At 40.2% G+C, this 20,355-nt stretch overlaps 1 protein-coding gene across 4 annotated transcripts in view; it reads right to left on the bottom strand.

Annotated features, from left to right (window-relative positions):
- Nucleotides 1-5,895: 5,895 nt before the first annotated feature.
- Nucleotides 5,896-20,355, bottom strand: part of DSP (desmoplakin) — a 128,730-nt gene continuing 114,270 nt past the window's right edge. For 3 of the 4 annotated variants that reach the window (XM_089516693.1, XM_089516695.1, XM_089516696.1), the window contains 6 exons: nucleotides 19,671-19,833; nucleotides 18,193-18,276; nucleotides 17,282-17,389; nucleotides 16,507-16,605; nucleotides 13,361-15,655; nucleotides 5,896-9,974 (listed from right to left, as the gene is read on the bottom strand). In XM_089516693.1, the coding sequence (XP_089372819.1) occupies nucleotides 6,771-9,974; nucleotides 13,361-15,655; nucleotides 16,507-16,605; nucleotides 17,282-17,389; nucleotides 18,193-18,276; nucleotides 19,671-19,833 (5,953 nt within the window). In that variant the 3' untranslated portion in view covers nucleotides 5,896-6,770. The remainder of the gene's footprint in view (nucleotides 9,975-13,360; nucleotides 15,656-16,506; nucleotides 16,606-17,281; nucleotides 17,390-18,192; nucleotides 18,277-19,670; nucleotides 19,834-20,355) is intronic. The other variant, XM_089516697.1, reaches the window with a different exon arrangement.

Raw genomic sequence — 20,355 nt, 5'->3', positions numbered from 1 at the left:
GTCATTTTACACTTATGATGACCTTAAGGGGAACCTATCATAGGCAAGTTTTTTCAAAAGGGGGCTGCCTTTCTTTGCCCTCTTCTGAGGCTGAGAGAGTGTGACTCGCCCAAGGTTACCAAGGGGTTTGTTAATGCTGAAAGATACTGCTGAAAGATGCTGCTGAAAGATCTCTCCATATGCTGATTCTACAAGCAGAAAGCTTGAAGCAGCAGCACTTCAGCACTTTGAGGAATAAGCCCCATTGCTATTTATTTCTCAGGCTTAGAAATGCTCCATAAACACAGCTCAGAACGGTTATCCTCTAGACTACAGCACCCAGGATTCCCCAACTAGCCTTGCCATTGTCTGAGGATTCTGGGAGTTGTGGTCCAAAGCTCCTTTCTCCAAGTGGATCAAGCTTACTCCATATTTCCAGCAAATCTGTTACTGCAAGCCATTACATATTTCCATATGCCTACTAGTTATGCGACCCCCGAGCTGCTGTTCACCACTTTGATCTTTGGAATAGCGGTATATAAATAAAACAAATTATTAATTATTATTAATCTTTGATAGCCATCAACAATGTAGAAAAATACCCACAGCCTCCTATCAGGGTCACTGCCTTTCATCCAAAGGCAACAAGGAGAACCTTAAAATAATGGCTCTTTCAAAAGGGAAACTACAAATATCCTATTTTTGAGACACATTATACTGCCTTTATAGTTCCATTCATTTATTTCAGCTGAAGTTTAATACTCATTTGTTTACTCACTTGCTTAATCACACATTTAGTCAATGTTTTACAGAAAGCATTGCTTTTAAAATGGCAGTTATAATAAATATATGCTTCTTTAGCTGTATTTCACAAATGATTAAATACATCTACAGTTTTCCTGGTCTAGAGAAAATAAAACTCTTGATCACTGACTCGCTCATCTTCATCTTTAAATAATCTGTACGTTGGTAACCTCTCTCCTTTCCTTGTCACAAGGGGAAGTGGGAGGAAAATGTATAACTGCCAAAGCAGGGCCAAAGATAGGTAGCACAGCCTTTCTCAAACCAGCACCTTCCAGATCTTTTGAGCTACAACTCCCATCATCCACCACAACCAGCATGACTCATGGTCAGATTATGCAGGTTGTAATGTAAAACATCTGGAGGACACTAGGCTGAAGAAGGTTGTTATAGGTGATAGAAATGACTCTTGCTCAGGCCAACTACATGACTGCAGTTCATGCCAACAAACCCCATTAAATGTTTGTGTTGTGGGAGCAAAAGCAGAAAAGAGGGGAAAATGCTCCTTATTTAACCCAGTGTTTCCTTTTGCCAGGGCCAGCTTTACCAAAGCTGAAACATGAAAAATATTAACTCAGAGACTAGAAACAGACCAGGTCAAAGTATCTTCTCTGTGTTATTTTAGCCATTAACTCTGTGGTGTGGTGTAATCCAACTGGCAGCTAGACCAGTGCACAATTTAAATGTCAATAAAGCTTTTGTCCTCCTCCCCTGATACATAAAAAGACATGTCCATAGAAAACAATGTAAAATTTTACCATAATAACTTCATCTTACACACACACACTTCCCAAATTAAGGGTATCACTAGGGAGTTGCAGGGTGTGTTTGACTACACCAGGTGATAGGTCATAGGGGGTCTGCCGCCACTGCCCCCCAGCAGCCTTTTCTGGGTTATGAAAGCTTTGTTATTTCTCATTTCAATCTCCAGTTTGTCCCTTTCTTTGAGTCTTCTATTGGAGGGGCATGCCTCTCTTTCACTGTGATTTATGCACGCCCTCCAACTTCCCAAGGTCTGTTCCGCAGTGGAACACACTGCCTCAGAGTGTGGTGAAGTCTCCCTCCTTGGAGGTCTTTAAACACAGGCTGGACGGCCATCTGTCGGGGATGCTTTGATTGAGATTTCCTGCATGGCAGAGGGTTGGACTGGATGGCCCTTGGGTCTCTTCCAACACTATGATTCTATGATTCTAGGGATAGTCCTGATTATAATCTTTTGTCACACCACTTTTTCAGATGGTTTTTAAATGTCCCAGTTTCTCCCTCCTCCTTCCACTTTCCTTCTTTCCCTCTGCAAACTGAATTCAAAGTGCAAAAGTAGTTTGTATCAGTTAGCGGTTGGGAGGGTGACAAGAAAGCAAAGCAGGGGCAAAATCTTGCTCTTCCCAGTAGACTCAGGCAAATGGAAAGTGAAGATACAACTAATTGTTCTACAACGAATATGACACCGATTCATCCCACAGGTCTTCCCAGGCCAGCAGGGCCACAAGGGAGAACAGTGAAAGGTTGAGGTAGTTCATATAGAAATAAATGACTTTAGGTCCAGAACACAGAAATAATCAAGTTTGAGACAGCTTTACCTGCCCTGACTCAAAGTGAGGGAATTGTAGGAACTGTAATTTTGGGAGACATTTAGCCTTCTCTGTCAGAGAGTTCTGGTGCCACAACAAAATATAATTCCCAGGATACCCTAGCACTGAGCTAGGGCAGTTACAGTGTCTCAAACTGGATTATTTCTGATGTGTGTTTTGGACCTATATACTGTACACATATACTTAACCAAAGTCTTAAATCAATGGGAACTTGGTACATTTGTTGATTCAGTGGGTTTACTCTAGCAGAGACAAGCAGTTTGGTTTGGGTCAATTATAATTAGAAAGGCAGGTTGTAAGGAAAAGGAACCGCGTACAGCAGCATTGGAAATGATATCTTGATTATTTCAAGTTTAGTTTCAGAGATTTTGCAGAGCCCTAAAGTTAAATGGCTCTGAGTTGCCTTTTCTGGAAATGTAATAAAGACAGGAATTCAAAGTTTTAATCCTTTGTTACAATCTGCTTGTGTCAAGTTTGGGATTCAGTGCTTCGGTGACCTCCCCGGCTGTTCTTGGTCTATTGTGTTACAATAGGTCTCATCATGGTTCTTTTTTCATGTGATTATATTTTAACTTCTATATATAGAGCAGAGATGTTCAGAGCTGCTGCCAATCAGGATAGTAATGGTCTGACTCAATTTTGATTTACATATGCATGTATATATATAATTTGATTTCTCTACTCTTGATCACTGGCTGCTGAATGTACGAAATGACTCTAGTAAAAAGCAATTTTCAAGGTGAGGAGCTGTGCCACTGCCTTTAATGACCCATTCATGCATGCTAGTCATCACTTGAAACTGAAACCACCAAATGATTACTTGTATTTTTTTAAAAAGCCACCCAGGTACGTATTGTGATAAATTTGTTTTATATTCTGTTTCCCACTTTGACTTGGAACAGCAAAAAAGGTCTTATGTTTTGCTACTTGATCAGATGACACGGAATGGCTGGGCTTTGTATTTGACAAATTAAAAGCAACGACTCAAGGTCAACCAGGTCTGGATGGACTGAAAGGTGATCCTGAACCTGAGACCTACTGGACATCCTAGATGTATAGTAGTTGATGAAGATATAAGTAAAGTGTCCAGTGGATTTTGCACATGAGAATTCTTAAGTATCTCTTTCATGGCATGCACTCCTATTTGTTATCTAGGAGAAATGAGACGGAAGAGTGAAAGAGGGGAGCATGACACATCCCTTCTTGGACCTGAAACCCACCAGAGTTCTAGAGGTAAAATTTCAAAAATGGTAACTTCTGTGTTCTGTTACTTTCATCTACTTCCTACAAAATTGTTCATATACTGCTGAATAAACCAACCACTCTCTACCAGTTATAAAGTCCTTTTTTTTTTTTGCTTTTTAATATGTAGCTGATTTAATATGTAGCCGTTATTTTCCAAAACATCCTCATAATTTGCAGATATCTGATACTAATGGAGACTAAGGTTGCAGTCATTGAACTCACTTTGCAGAATTGTCTGAATAATGTGCACCAATTTCTATGTACTTTGTGGTAGGTGTGTGTTGTGCACCTTCAAGTCATTTCTGACTTAGGCTGACCCTAAGGTGAACTTATCATGGGGTTTTCTTGGCAAGATTTGTTCAGAGATTTGCCAGTGTCTTCCTGAGGCTGAGAGAGTGTGACTTGACCAACCTTGTTGACCTTACCCAGCAGGTTTCAAGCTAGGAATCAGACCCTGGTCTCCAAAGTTGTAGTCCAATGATCAAACAACTACACCCCATACAATGATTATTAGTCAAAAATATAGGCTAGTTCTTAGTGAGATGTGAAATCTAATGCTAAAGTGGGAGAAAAAGAGTAACCTGGATGGTGAGAACACGCTTAGTTATTACATATGAAAAGACTCAAATACTCCATCCTATACATTTATTAGTGCTATAGGAAGCCTGTTGTCTTTCTTGTTTGGCCATCATAACTGCATGCCAAGTATTATTTGATAACCTGTATCTGGGTTGTGCTATCTGCAGGAGAGAGCTTCAAACAACTAGTCATCTTTTCCAGTTTAGTTTTGGGTTTTATTTTAACAATCCTTACAACTCAGAAGCCAGATGTCAAGAAAGTGTATTAGCCACTATACACTTTCCTTGGCATTGTACCAAGCTTTCTACGTGAAAGAAGGGTTGGGGAGAGGGACATATGAGTATTTGGGAATGTGTCACCCCTCAGTCTGGAGGGATGCAATCCAAACACAGGTTTACCCTGTCAGTGTGAGAACTAAACCCGCATTTATGTCTTTCAGCTTTCCCAGACCTAAAGGATTAACACCCTTTTACAACTGAATATGCTAAAAGGTCTCAAACTGGGTTATTTCTACAGTGTGTTTTGGACCCATATCTATTATCTTCCACATTGCCCTTCTCTGAACTTGCTCCATCGTTGGTCTATATCTTAAAATGAGGTGCCCAGAACTGAATGCAGTACTCCAGATGACGCCTAACCAGTGCAGAATATAGTGGGGTTATTATCTTCCTTGACTTGGAAAGTATCCTTTTATTTATGCAGACTAAAAGAGCATTTGCCTTCTTTGATGCAGTATCACACTGCTGGCTCTTGTTCAACTTTTGATCAACAATAAAGAAGCCCAGAACAGTAATACAACTGCTTTCCCAACCCACTCCCATTATGTCAGTAGTCTAGCTGAACAAAAGGCACTTCCAAAGAAAAATACAGGGGATCTCCAATTAATAATATTCGATATACAAACACCCAATGCTGAGGTTCTACACTATACCCATGAGTGGCACTATGCCAACATTCATCCCCTTGGTGTGCACCAGGTTGTCTCTCCAAATTTATTCTTTTCAACATTTAAAGTGGGCATCTTGCATGCTGTAAATACAGTCATCCCTCCACAGTTGCAGCTTTGACTTTTGTGGATTTGATTATTCATGAATTTTAATAATATATTCTCTCTAGGAATATCTAGGTCCCCCAGCGCAACTCTGGTCAACGTTAACCAAAAGTTGTCCTGAAGAACCTAGAGATTCCTAGAGAGGTGTTCTCTCAGGTAAAAACATGGTGTTTTTGTTATTTGTGGTTTTTCTACATTCACAGGGTTCCTGTGCCCCTAACTCCACCAAATGTGTAGGGATGTGTGTTTATGATTTGACAATAGGCTCAGAGTCAACTTTAAACCTTGTTTACTGACCAAGTCTGATGAGCCGCCTCAGTCTGCTTTATGTGAAGTGGATGACTGGAAGGGCTTTGTGTTCTGGAGCTCAGATCCCACTATAAGTTCCTGGACATAGTGTTGTTCTTCTAGCTTCTCCAGTTTGCCTTCCACAAAATGGGGTTTTCATGACTGTCCAGTAATACCAGGATAGCCAGTTTGTAAATGGGCAATCCCCCACCTTCCATGGGAGTTGCTATTTGTGAAAACTTTCTCTAAATTCCAAATACACTTGGGAGGCCCAAAGGGATTGGAACCCTTCCCTACATAGGTGGATGCTCCAAAATGTATACATATCAAAAGTTGAGAGTCAAAATATTTCCACAGATGGATCAAAGGATATTACTTTTTATTGCCAGAATATTAAATGTTATGCAGTCAGGCCCGTGTGGTATTACACAGAAAACAAGCAAGCAAATGATTGGCCATAGCAAAATAAAAGCACATTCTAATGAATTCACCCTAATAAACTGGGAAGAGACCAATGGAAAAATACAGAGTAGAGTAGGCTCTTGGTATCTCCTGGGGTTTGGTTCCAGAAGCCCCCATGAATGCCAAAATCCGTGGCCCAATATATACAATGGTGTAGCATAATGGTGTCCTGTATATAAAATGCCAAAATCGAAGTTTGATTTTTGGAATTTATTTTTTCTTGAGTATTTTCAAATTATGGAAGCTTTAAATCTGTGAAGAAAGAATCCATGGATATGGAACATCAACTGTATAAGGTTGGTTGGAGATAATGCAGATTATTATTGCTGTGCTACCCACGTTGACAAAGAAAAGTGGCCTTTCTTTCAAAAAAACCACCCTGATGGTAATACAAAAACATGAAGCCTGGCTTAATAGTCAGGAAAAGCAAATTGACTAATGGCAGCAAGTGACTACATGCAAAATACATAAGAAAAGATGCAAACAAAGGTTTGTTTGTTTTTAAAAAGAGAGAATATATTCTTACATTTTGCACAACCTTGCATTCCCTAAAAATAGACATCTGATTTGTTTAAAAAATATGAAAGTAATAGTACCCCCTCCCTCTTACATTTGGGTTTACTTCTATTCTGCACTATAGCTATTTCACCCAAGCAAGTACTAATGTTACCACCAAGTTCTCCTTTTTTGTTTTTGGTATTTTTTTTTAATAAAAAAGGAATACAGACTCCTGCAGATAAGAATTAAAATTAGATAAGCTTTCTGGTTAATTCCTAGCGCCCAAGTGAGCTGCTGCTGCTGATGGTTGTGTAGGAATAAGAATATGAAGAACCTGTACCAGCATCAAAACTTCCTCTCCTAGATCCACTGCGTGATCCACTGCGCGAGCCAGAGCGTGATCCACTGCGCGAGCCAGAACGTGAACCTGGTGCTGAAGAGACATTATATGGGCTGGATATGCCTTTAGATGAAACAGAAGAAGCTTCTAGCAATCTGAGTCCACTCTGGTCTTCCACCATTGAACGATTCATTGCATCTTTGTAAGAAATCTTCAATTTAGTTTTGGGACAAGTCAAAATCTTCCCATAGTTGCTGGTGTCTTGTAATCTCTGGGCTGTCCTGCCATCAATCAATCCTTTTCTAATGGCTTCTTCTGTACTTATTCTCCCCCTTGCTTCAGGGTCAACAAGGCCTCCTGTGATAAACTGAAACTCAAGGAAACGTTGGCCTGCTTCATAAGGCAGCCACTTTTCCTTCACTGCCTCTGCTGCAGACATTCTCTTTCGACCTTTGATGCCTTCAAACCCAATGAAGGCTTTCTGAGCAGGCTTCAGCCGGGTAGACATGTCATGGTCAATAAGACCTTGGGCAAGTGCATCCTGAAGGGTCAGCCTCTGGCCTGTGGTTGGACAGATTATGCCTCCTGTGCAAGCCTGGGCTTCAAGCAAACGTTGGGCAGTAATACTATCAACAATGCCTCGTTGCACAGCTTCAAAAATTGAGATTTTCTCCAAATTTTCTGTGTCAAATATGGCTGCAATGGGAGTGGCTTCCTCTAGGGATTCAGAAAAGGAGCCAGAACTACTCTTCAACACCACAGAAGAGCTCTTGACACTCAGGACAGTGGGAGATCTAGTGATGGCTTCATGCCTGAAGACTTCATCACCACCATTTTTGGAAGCAATCATATCTGCAAACTGTGTGAGGCTTAATGCTCCAGAACGGTACTGGTCAAAGAATTTCCTGTCGACAAGACCTTTATCAAGGGAATCTTGGATGTCATACTGGTGTCCTGTTTTTCTGTCAACAAGCACAACTCTTGTGCTTCCATCTGATCCTGTAATTGTTATTTCTTCCCATTCACACTCCTGATCACAAAGCTCCATGTAAGTATCATAATCTATCAGGCCTTTATTGTACGCCTCCTGGACTGACATCTCCTTGCCTGTGTCTGGATCTACAATGACAACCCTGCGTTTCCGAAGGGTGTTCTTCTGTGAGGACTGCACCAACCTCTTCTTCTCTCTTAGGGGTAAGAGGCAAAGTCCAGTCCCTTCATCTATTATGCATCTTTCTTTCAGCTGCAGGTAGGTCAAGTTCTCTTCAGTGTTGGGGTCAAAAAACCCTTTGGTATCATCACTAGGGTCAGAGAGAATGTCATTCAGCTCTTCATTGAAGTAGCCACGTTGGTATGCCATATGGACTGGCAGCCGATGACTTTCCTTAGGGTCAATGATCCCACCAGTGGCTATTTGGGCTTCCAACAAACGGATGCCATGGCCTTTCTCAATGAGTTCCTTGTTCATGGCTTGGAACAAAGAGATGATGTTTCCAGTTTCTGGATCTTTGTATCCAGTGACTGCTTTTTCAGCTGACAGAAGTTTCTCTTTAAACTCTATTCCAACTAAGCCTCTTTTGTATGCTTCTTCCACAGTAAGCCTTGAATTGCTGACAGGATCCACAATGAATCCAGTGGCTGCCTGAGCTTCTAGCAGTTCAAGTGCTGTTCCTGGTCTAACCAAGCCAACTTTCATAGCCTGATAAATGCCAAGTTTCTCTCTGGTAGCTTCATTATAAATACCTGCTATGCAGCTGGAGCCCTGCAAGAAATCTTTGATTCGGTCAGTGACTTCTTCTACTGTGATTACTCCAGTTTCTAAGTCATTTGCTGTTGATTCCCGAATGATACCAGAGTCAACCAATTCAGAAACAGTAATGGGTTTCCTAATCCCTTGGAATGACATGCTTCTCTTCTGTACAGGGAGGAGGAGTAACCCAGTGTGTGGTTCAATTCTGCATTTCTCCCTCAACTTCGTGTAACTTATGGCCTTCTTAGTGATAGGATCAATTAAATTCTTTGAAGGATTATTCAAAGCTCTGTACAGGTCTCGATCAATCACCCCACGGGATAAAGCAATGTCTTTTGGCAAGAAGACACTGTTGATGGGGTCAACGATTCCTCCTGCAGCCAACTGGGCTTCAAGCAGACGTATACCAGTATCCCTGTCAACTAGATTTTTCTTCATGGCTTCTGCTACAGGCACTGTTTTCCCAGAGAAAGGGTCTTTAAACCCAGTGATAGCCTTTTCAGCTGTATAGATTTGTTCCCTGTCATCAAAATCAATCAGATCCCTAGCAACAGCACTGTCCACACTTAGCAATTCATTCCGGTGGGGATCAATCACACCTCCTGTGGCTGCCTGGGCTTCCAGAAGCAGGACTGTGCTCTCTGGGCTAAGAAGCTGCTTGCGTTTGGCCTCCACAAGAGAATACTTCTCTTTGGGATTAAGAGAGGCTCCAGCGATAGCCCCAGCTCCCCTTAGGTAGGGTTCAAGATTGGCAGCAACTTCCTCCACTGACTTTTGCCCCCTCAGCAGTTTATCCAGGGTGCTTTTGTCTAGCAGTTGGCACTCGTAAAGCTGGACAGCTGTTATTTTTTTCCGTAGGCCATTGAAAAGCAACTTGGAAGCATCAATTGCAAAGTCCTCTTCAGTCTGGGTGCCTCTGTGGGCCCCATAGGGGCGCTTCTTTAGTTTCTCTATTTCCCTTTGCAGCCTCAGGCGTTCCGCTTCCATCTCTGACTGGCTCTTCCTGCTTGTCTCTTCTAACCGGGACCGATACCTTTCTTCAATCCTCTTAAGCTCTGCCTGCAGCCTCTCAATTTCTATCAGTAAGGCACTCTTCTCCCTCTCACTCTTGTCTCGCTCAGATTCAATCTTCCTGATTGTCTCTTCCTTCCGTGAATACTGACTCTTCCACTGGTTTAGGTCATTCATGATCTGCTGCTTCTCATTCTCCAGCCGCACTTTCAAGCGAGATTCTGATTCCAGTGTGCCTTTGGCACGATTCAGTTCTTCCTCCAATCTCAGCAGTCTTGCTTTGTCTTGTTCCAGGGTGTTAATTTTTATCAGCAATGCTTCTCGTTCTTGCATTATATGATTGCATTGGTTTTTAGATTCCTGAATCCTATGTGATGCCTGTGTTTTAAAAGGAGGGAGAAAAACAGAATTAAAATGAGCACCTCCTCCAACATCCATTTATTTTATGTTACCTACAGTTTGGCCTCTCATCTAAGGGCACTGGATACCTTTAGTGTGGTTTAACAAATACTGTATTTCTGATGCATTTATGGATTTGTTTTAATACATGGTGACACATTTATAGAAATGTTTTCATTTTTTTTCAAACCAAGGAATCTGTACCACTGTCCAATCATAGTGATGCACTTTTAGTTCATAGTGCTTTTAATGGAAATGTTAAAACATGTACTTTTCAGTACAATCCTATATATGTCTACTCAGAAACAAGTCCCTCTGAGTTGAATTGAGACCAACTCCCAAGTAAGTGTGCATACTCCTTGCACGTACTTTCCTTGGATTAAAATCAACTAAACTTGATAGGACTTATTTCTGGAAAAGATAAAGGATTGCACTGTTAATCTCATCTCTCTGAAATCAATAGTAATTGACTTTGTTTCACTTGGGATGGATTTTTTTCCTGATGTCCAGGGTTTCATACTTTATCAACTTTTACAATGTAAATCTGTATCATAAGCTGTTTCAGTTTTGACTGCATTTTAGTAGAGATGATTTTGGAATCCCTACACATTACTAGTATATTTGAAAAAATCCTGGATCCATTGAAAAGGGTGAGAAAATTCCTGAATGAATATATTAAACCGACAAATGTTGGCAGATATAAATCATTCAAGCACTATAAAAACTCAGAGCCATTTATAACACATCCTAATATAGAACTCTTGTGGGTATGAGAGCTCCAGTGTGCATAGGGCTCTAACAACGAATTTCCATACAAGAATTATTCTTGCTGATTTTGGATGAGAAGATTTGATCTATAGATGTGTTCCTCTGCAGTGAAATTATAGGAAGTCACTTTGCACTAGGGTGGGTGTGTTTTCCGTTACTGTTTAAATCTCAAATATTTGTTTCTGAATTTGTATTTCATCTAAAGGTAACTCGAGCACATCCAAGATGATGAAACATGGCTTGGATCTTTCCAGGACACTGACAAAGTGCCAGACCTCCATCTTGTTTTATATTTAAGATGTTGCATAATATTAGAACTGCACTGAAATGGATTCAGGTCACTTGAAAGACAAAGGTCTCATTAATTGTTATAAAGTGATTCTGTTTTCATGAAATATTACATGTTGTTTTTATAACTATATTAACTATACCACACTATTAGTACAGTTTTCTATCAGAATGCACAATTCTCCTATCTCTGATGAATTTGAATGAGTACCAATGTACAATTAAAGTGTAGCATAAATGTGTAAAATGTACATCTATATGATAGATGGGGGAAGGGAAAAGGCTAAATGGGTACATGATGAAGAAAATATTTTTGGACCAATTCTGCAATGAATCACCACCTTCTCTAAACATGGCTCATGCACTGCCTCTGTTCATTTAAATGAAATTAAATAACATTGAACTGTAGCAATGTTTGATGGATTGCTCACTAAATTGAGCACAGTGCTTATAAATCATGATATTTCAATTGTGTTGCAGAAACAGAAAAGCCAAGGAACAAAGATAAGGAAAATATGTTAGATAATGTTTAGGTGAGTTAAAAATAAAGAGCTGAAGTTGCAAGAAACAATGACCATAAAGGGACACAAAGTTAAGTCCACCAATTTCAATAGGCTTATATATACTTAACTCTGTGCTAGATTGTGACCTATAGATTAACACTGGAAAATGGCAAACAATGACATGGGTACCAAATATAATGATATCAACCTAACTATGTGTTCATGCATATGTATCTAAGGCGAAGTGCACATAGTGATAAAATGTAGATGAAATAAACTAAGGTAACTGTACATTGTGAAGATGTGTATGTATACATTTGTGTGTGTGTACACACACTCTCTCTCTCTCTAAAAGAGAGAGGAGCAAAGGAGATAAGGATACACTCAAGATGTAACTTCATGAGTAATGCACTGTACTGGACAGGTTCAGAGGATATGCAAGAACAGTTAACTTTAAAGTAAAATACGCTTTGGGAAAGAGATACCAAAACAACTGAAGGGTAGAAGTAATCTTTCTAATAATAGGATTTCAGAATATAGTGAGTCCTTGGTATCCACTGGGGTTTGGTTCCAGACCCCATGGATACCAAAATCCATGGATGCTCATCCCATTAAATACAATAGCATAGAAATGATGCCTGTTATATAAAATGGCAAAATCAAAGTTTGCATACGCATATATATGCGTGCCATAGATGGTTAAATCCATGGATGTGGAGGGCTGACTTTATGACCTCCAGTTCTAAAGTAGCCCTGGTGGCATAGTGATTAAATGCCAATACTGCAACCACTCACTCACAAGCCACAAGGTTGTGAGTTCAGTCCAGGGGCTCAGGGTCAACTCAGCCTTGCATCCTTCCGAGGTTGCAAAAATGAGTTCCCAGCTTGTTGGGGGCAATTAGCTTACACATTGTAAACTGCTTAGAGTGCTTAAGTACACTGATAAGCAGTATAGAAATGTACTTGCTATTGCGATTGCTATTCTTTCTTTTTTAAAACAATTGTTTTTCTTGAATCTTAAAATCTTTTCAAGGTAACAGTGCATAAACTTTTTTTTTGTTATGTTCCTTGAAGTCAAGTCAAGCAACCCTATCGTAGGGTTTTCTTGGCAAGATTTATTCATAGGAAGTTTGCCTAAGATGTGGGTTTCAAAGGCTGAGCAGGGATTCATACCCTGGTCACCTGGTCTATTCAACATTGAAACCACAACACAGTGCTTTATTCAAATACAGTTGGCTCGCTGTATCCACAGATTCAGCATCCATGGAGTCAATCATCCACAGCTTGAAAATGGTCCTAAAATTTACAAAAAGCAAACCTTGATCTTGCGATTTTATACAAGGGGTATCATTTTACTATGCCACTGGAACTAAACCCCAGTGGATAGTAAGGGCCCATTCATACATCCAATCTTCAACAAGATTTAAGCTAATGTCACAACATTGATTGTAATGAGACTATTTTATGTAAGACTAAGTCTAGTTCCAATGTAGTGAAATGCAGAATATATACTCCATCTTTAACTCAGAATCTGAAAATGGCGAAGGAGAAAGTAGTAAGTGGCGGTGGAGATTCCCTCATCTAAGGAGTTCATTAGTATGTGGTTCATGTTTTATAGGTATTTTTACAACAGACTCTAGAAGGATCTCAAATCTGGATCTGAAACTAGAAGTCAAATTAAAGGGAATGAATTAATGAAAATTAAGATGCATTAATTTAGTATTCACTGATTGATTAAACATGAATTTGGTCTTAAATTATGACATTTGATGTACAGTAAAGTTGTGATCAAATATTTGTGAATACCTCTAGAGCCTGCTTTTGGATTTTTTCAATTTCCTGTCTCAAATTGTCCCTTTCTTTCTGCAAACCATTTATCAGACCCTGAAGTTCCAGGGTATGTTTGCTGCTTGTTTGTAGTTGATTCCTTAGTTCAATTATGGTGGCATTTTTTTCCTCATCCACTTCACTTTTGCCCCTTCTCAGATCATCATACTCCAATCTTAAATTTCGCAGCTCTTCCTCTAACATCAAATGTTCTTTTGTTAGATTCTCAGTAAGAGACTGAAGTCTTTCAATTTCTATCTTGCACTCATTGAGGCTTTTGCTCTTATCCTCAATAGCCTTCTGCAAGTGCTCATTGCGCACATGAGCCTGTTTCAGATTCTCCTGTTCCTGGACCATCTGGCGACGCAAGGTTTCCACCTCTGAAGTATACTGCCTTATCTCCTCCATGTATCTTTGCTTATCTCTCATGTGATTATCTAGCACTTCTCTTTGGTGTCTCAAGTCATCTTCACTCCTTTTCTTTACAATTGAAACCTCCTCTATCTGTTGAGTGAGGTTTGTGATCTTAACAGCTTGCTCTCTCAAAGATCTCCTCAAGGTTTCTAATTCCTCTTCAACTTTCTTCCTCTTGGAAGTTTCTTCAGCTAGTGTTCTAGACTGCCTATTAAGCTCCTCCTCCAGTGTGTGTTTCTGATGCTGCAGATCTTTTACTTTGCTCTGGAACCTTGTGCTCTCTTGATCTTTCCCTTTTTTGTCTTGTGCAAGTCTTTCATATTCGCTTTTTAGCCGCCCCAGCTCCTGCTCCTGCACTTTCAACCTGCTGATTGTCTCTGTTGCATTGATGTTGACTTTCTCCAGATCATACTGGACTCTTTGCAATCGGATATTTTCTTCCTCCAAAGATTTCCTCTGGTTTGTCTCTGCTTCTAACAACTTTCTCAGCTTTTCAGTCTCTTTATTTTTCTCCTTAATTGTTCTTCCAGCATCATCAAGTGACTGTTTGTAATGCATGGTCTCTTCTGAGTATTTCTGAACAGTCTGCTTCAACTCAATTTCAAGCTGCTGTTTCTTTTGTGAGATTTCTGAGCCAATGGCTTTTTGTTGCTGAGCACTTTCTTCTACTTGTCTAAGGTTTTCCGTTGTCTGGCTTATCGCATTCTTCAGTCTCCTAATTTCCTCACACAAGCTCCTGTTTTCTCTGATGACATTGTCAAGCTGCGTTCTGTAACTATTGCTTTCCTCTTCCTTTTGCACCGTCACCTGATTTATTGTGGTCTTTGTGATATTAATCTCAGTCTCATATTTGTTCTTTAAACTAATAATTTCCTCGTCATAATTGTTCCTTACCTTAGCCAATTCATTTTCAAGTTCCCATCGACTTTTAGCCTCTTCCTGCAGCTGAATCTTTAATCTTTCAAGCTCCTTGGTTTTTTCCTGGATGGTTGAAGCAGCATCTTCAAGCGCCTGCTTGTACCTTCCATTATCTTCATTGCGCAGTTGGATAATCTGTTTCAGCTCCAGCTCCAACTGTTGCTTCTGCTGCATCACCTCTGAGCCACACGCCTTCTGCTGAAGAGCATTTTCTTCTGCCCTCCTTCGTTGTTCTGTAGTTTCCAGAATAGAATTGTTGAGGCGGACAATCTCGTCCTTCAGGTCTCTGTTCTCTCTCTGGAGCCTATCAATCTGAGATCGGAGATTTTTGGCATCATCTTCTTTCTGGCTTGCTATCTGGTGGATGGTGGTCTTCTTTATGTTAATCTCTGTTTCATACTTGTTCTTTATATTACTCATCTCCTCATTAAACTGGTTTCTTACCTTAGCCAGCTCATTCTCATACTCCCTCTTCCGTGTTCCCTCGTCCTGGAGAAGAACCCTTAACCTTTCTATCTCGTATTCCTTCTCCTTGATGACTTTCTCAGATTCTATCTTTTGCCAACCAAGGCTTTCTTTCTCATTCTGCCTTGTCTTCTGCAGTTGGTCAAAATCAGTCTTCTGCTGCTCATATCTGTCTTCCAGCAGCTTCCTTTTCCTCTTCTCATCTTCAATTTCATATGTCAATCTTGTTATTCTGTCATTCAGATCTTTTATTTGAGCATAGCATTTGTCCAGATTTTGCTTGGCAGAACTGCCATCCATTTCAGCTTGTCTCTTCAACTCTTCCAAGCCCATAAATTTGGCTTTAAGCTGTGAAATTTCCACTTGGTACTTCTGCAGATTTTGCTCCAGAAATTTGTGCTTATTGCTGTTGTCAGAATTGGCATCTCTAGCCAGTCTCAGCTCTTCCTCCAACAGTTCTATTTTGGTGCTTTTCATCTGCAACGTCAGAAATTAGAAACAATTACCAATGACAGCCTTTTTTTTTTTTACCAATTTCATCCAATACAATGTGCTATTTTAAAAAAATGAAACACAGGCAACAGTGAGTTTTAAAAAATATCTTTTCATGTTTGACTGTTAACAAACTGTGGATTCTTTTGCGAATCTTAATGGATCAGACTCTGACATTCTGAGTCAGGATGTTTTACTATTCTCCAGTTCTTAGTACCTTAAACACAGGAAATTATTACATCTGAAAAAATCAGAGTGGTGTATGTCTTCTGGAGGTAAAGCCTCACTCTGAAAACAGATTTAGGGTTGAGCTGTGGTATGTAAATCCTAGTGTTTGGGATGAGGGGGTTGTCTCTTAAACTGAGATTATTTTACTTGCCTTGAGACACTTTTCTAAAAGACCCCAATGTCATCAGATGTTTTTCAAGGTAAACAAACAAATTAATTGATCTTGTATCAACTCTGAACTAATAATGGGTCAAATGAGAAAAGAAAAACACACACAAAAAATTTGGAATCCACAAATCGCACCTTTCTTTTTTTTTAGAAATTAACTTGTCACACATTCCTACCTATGTGTTCCATCCCATAATTTCATGTGCATGGAAGAAAGCTATGTTTCCTCAATGGAGAGTGAAATGTATAGCAGAAAAACATGGCTCCAGTGGTAGAAACACATATATTAAGTAATACTAGTGTCAGAATGTTGTGACTGCATTAAAGGATTGTTATTACTATCATTAATAACAGTAATAACACCCTCCTCCTCCATAAAAAACTTACATCTGGTACACTGCACAATTTATATCTGTACAATACATAAAGACAGAGGTTACCTTTAAATCTTCCAAGCTCTTTAACATTTCACTCAAGAACTTATAATAATCTCCTGATCTTGTAAGAAGCTCAATATATCGAGACTGAATCTCAGCAGCCTGAGAAGGAAGAACAAAACAAGAACAGAAACTATGACACAGCTTGCAAATACCATCAAAAATGTTTTGAAATACTGAAACAAAATGACAGCCTAATGCAAAACTCTGCATAAATATGGTTCTAAGTTGTACAACAGATTCCTCACTACAGAAGTCTGCCTGCAGCAAGTGGAGAACAGCATAATGGTGATAGACAAGAGCATGTATGTAACTTCCAAAGTGACAACAACAACCTTGTTGTTGTGTGTGTTGTAGTTTTTTCCACATTATAGCCACATTAAGATGAACCTATCATGGGGCTTTCTTGGAACAATTTGTGCAAATGAGGTTTACCATTACCTTCTTCTGAGGGTCAGAAAATGTGACTTGCCCAAGGTCACCGAGTGAGTTTCCATGGCTGAGCAGGGATTCAAACCCTGGTCTCCTGGAGTCCCAATCCAGCACTCAAAGCACTATACCACACTGGTGCTTGGAATAAGATCTTACCACATGCTTTTCCTGTGAGCACACTTTCACTTCATTTAGCAAACTAATTCCTTCACAATTTCACTTTTCCTTCAGAACTGCATATGTGGTTCACAATTGCATTTTTGAAGTATCAGTTAAAACCAACACTCTGACCAAGGTTTCACCATGGAAGGACATTAGGAATGTAATGTAAGGAAAAGCCACATACTTCTTGTAGGATTAGCCCTGAAGGAGACTGGACTATCGTCCGCTTGATAGGAATATTCAGCAAAGTCTCCAGTCCTGAACTATAGGCAGCAGCCAGGAGTTCATAATCCTGCAAAATGAAAAGAAACCAAGCACAATACAATGAGCAAAGATTTTTATTATTTACCTCATGGCCTGGGCTTTCAGGATCCCAGAAAGATAATAAATCCCAAGCTACCCTTCTAAATCCATGATAATGAAAATGGGACAGCTGAAAAGGGTAAAAATTGTTTAAACCCCCACAAATATAAGGGTGAAAATGGAATGGAAACAACTGGAAAGAAATATAGTACTTTCTCCAAACCAAATATATGAAGGTTTAAGTAGTCAAACTTTTTAAAGAAAAGATGACACAAAAGGTTTCAATGTATAATGAGCCCAAGGGAATTACATAATATGTCTTAAGTTTCTCATAGACCAGGCCCACAATATCACAAAAGACTAACATTGGTAGGCATGACTGACTGAGCCTCAATATATTTATGCAGTTGGAAGACCCGTTTAAACTTCAGAGAAGTTTGGTTCCTAGGAAATATGTTAATGTTATTTTAATTTAAATCAGATTATCTCATAGGCATTTTCTCCCCCTCAAAAGAGAACCATGAGAGGGCCTATAGTAGGCCTTTGTGCTTTCCAGCCTATGCACTAACAGGTTTTTAGATCAGCCAGGGCTATAGATAATATATCAGACATACATCAGCCAGAATCTGTATTTTATAACTTACACTTTTCTAGTAACAAAAGTTACTGTGATAAGGACTAAGAGTGTGAAGGTTGAGAGGAATTTACCCTTGAATTAAGAAGCAAATTTGTAGAATGAAGCCCTAGTAGTAAAAATAAATGCTTAAGGAAAAGTGTTCAAAATAACTGTACCTTGATTGCAAAGGAGCACACTTCTGCATTCTTGACTACTTCTTCCACTCTGTCTCGTTTGCCTGTTATTTCCCCATGTAGGTTCTGCCAAAAAACACAAGAATTTTAATCAGATTCCCAGCGGTCAAAATTCCTATTGGTTCAGCAGGCTGGCAAGTATCTGTCCATTTACTCACCTAGATCCCCCAAAAGCACTGCTAAATGAATCAAGATTTGAACTTGGGACATAAAGCTTGGGGGGCAAAACAGATGGCCCTTTTGGGGCCAAATCAGGCTCACAGCAACCGCACACTACGGGCCCAATCTCATGCTTTGCCGGCCCTAAAAGTAGTGACAAAATGCTGCTTTTTTTGGGGGGGGAGCTGAAAAAAGGGCACCTTTGCTGCTGTGGCAGCACTTTCTGGCACTCCTTTTGGCTAGCATCATCGGAACACTGCACCAAAGGAGTGCCATAACTCCACCTGCCATGCGGTTGGCATGAGTAGGGGCATGCGTTGGGCAGCTGCCACACTCCCACCACCCCAGCACCAACCCTTTTGGCCAGTCTGTTTAGCCCCTCAGACCTTGTGCTCCTTCCTTAGCCACGATTACACCAACAGGGATTCTGACCTGATTCAAACTCCCAATTCTTCACTAATTGTATCAGCAATGGGAGTTATACATCTTTTCAGATGTTTCTGGACAGCAACACTCACCATTCTTCACTACTGGCTAGGGCTGCTGGGACTTGCAGTCAAACAACATTTGAGAAACACTTGAGTCCCACCCCAGATTATGGCTGAGATCAGAAGCATAGATACTATATAGTAACTACAATCCATATCCCAAGCCAACCCTGAAACCTGCCTTAAAAGCTAGTCAGCTGGTCTGAGTAATGGAGTTCTGTGATGTTGGTGAACAGGGCACTGCATGATGCTGTAACTAGCCTTTTCCTACCAGCAAGTGATTGAGGCGTATTGCACAGACCCTGGAATGGGCCTATCATATTACAAAATAGGGTGTGATAAGAATAGGAGGCGGCATAGAACACATCTTACTGCACAGGAATGCTGCCGCCGGACGTTCCCATCGCATTCTGGATACCAGAGAGGGCGATATTTTGTAACGTGACAGGCCCATTCTAGGGCCTGTGCAATAAGCCTCTACATGTGATGAAGAGTTGTGATGGGACCCCATGGGGGCCCTACTTCCACTCCTTGCACTGTCACCTGCTGGCAGGAGGGAGCTGGTCATGTCATCCCATGCCTGCTCACCAGCATCACCAAATTCCATCACTCAAGATGGCTGACAGGCTTTTAGGTGGGTTTCAGGGCATTTGTGGTTATGGCAATGGTGCCACAATCACAAATGTGAATATAAAGCCAATTACAAAGTCCAGTTTGCAGCATTGTAACTGCCTAACAGGATGCCACCCTATATGCTATGCTAGTTTATTCTGGAAAATACTTTGTGAAGTATTTAGTACAAAACAATAATACCTTTTGTTCCTGCAAGTATCTCATGACAGTGCTAACATCTCCCAACTTCATGCTTTCAATAGCATCCTGCCGGCGCTTAGAATCACCAATCCATTTGTTCAGAACCTGGTAGAGATCTCGATAAGTTCTCAGCTGCTTCACTTGTTTTTCTAAATCCCAAGACCTATAAGACATGTATAAGAACATACATGTTTTATATTGATTTGGACCACTGATCTATTTAATCCTTCCTATGCTGAATACCAGCAGAAAACCAAAAAGTAAGGCAGAGGTCTCTAGATCTCCCTCTTTGACTAAAGATGCCAGGAATTCTTTCCAGGATTTATAACATGAGCTCTACCACTGGGATATAGCCCTTGCCTAATAACAGAGGGATTCATTTTGCTCCTTTGAGGAGCCTGTAGTTTACAAGTTACACTTTTTATTATGGAAAACCTTCACTGTATATAAATGTGTATGACTGCTGGAATACATATTCATATGCAACCTGTCTCTCATAGCACATCTTTTTATAGAATGTTTGCAGCTGATAAGCTCCCAATATTCTGCATGACACCCCTTTCTAAGTATGATCCATAATCTCTTAATAAACTGGCTTAGTAGATGTAGCTATAGCTTCCTGGGTATGACTTCAACAGTACAGAAGCATATTTTCAGCTAGCAAGATCAAAACTCTCACAGATCA

This window comes from Sceloporus occidentalis, unplaced genomic scaffold, assembly GCF_023333645.1.
Source record: "Sceloporus occidentalis isolate IW3139 unplaced genomic scaffold, rSceOcc1.0.p SCAF_3, whole genome shotgun sequence".
NCBI lineage: Eukaryota > Metazoa > Chordata > Lepidosauria > Squamata > Phrynosomatidae > Sceloporus > Sceloporus occidentalis.
The sequence above is the reverse complement of the archived record's forward strand: the minus strand, read 5'-3'. Positions and strand labels throughout refer to the sequence as shown.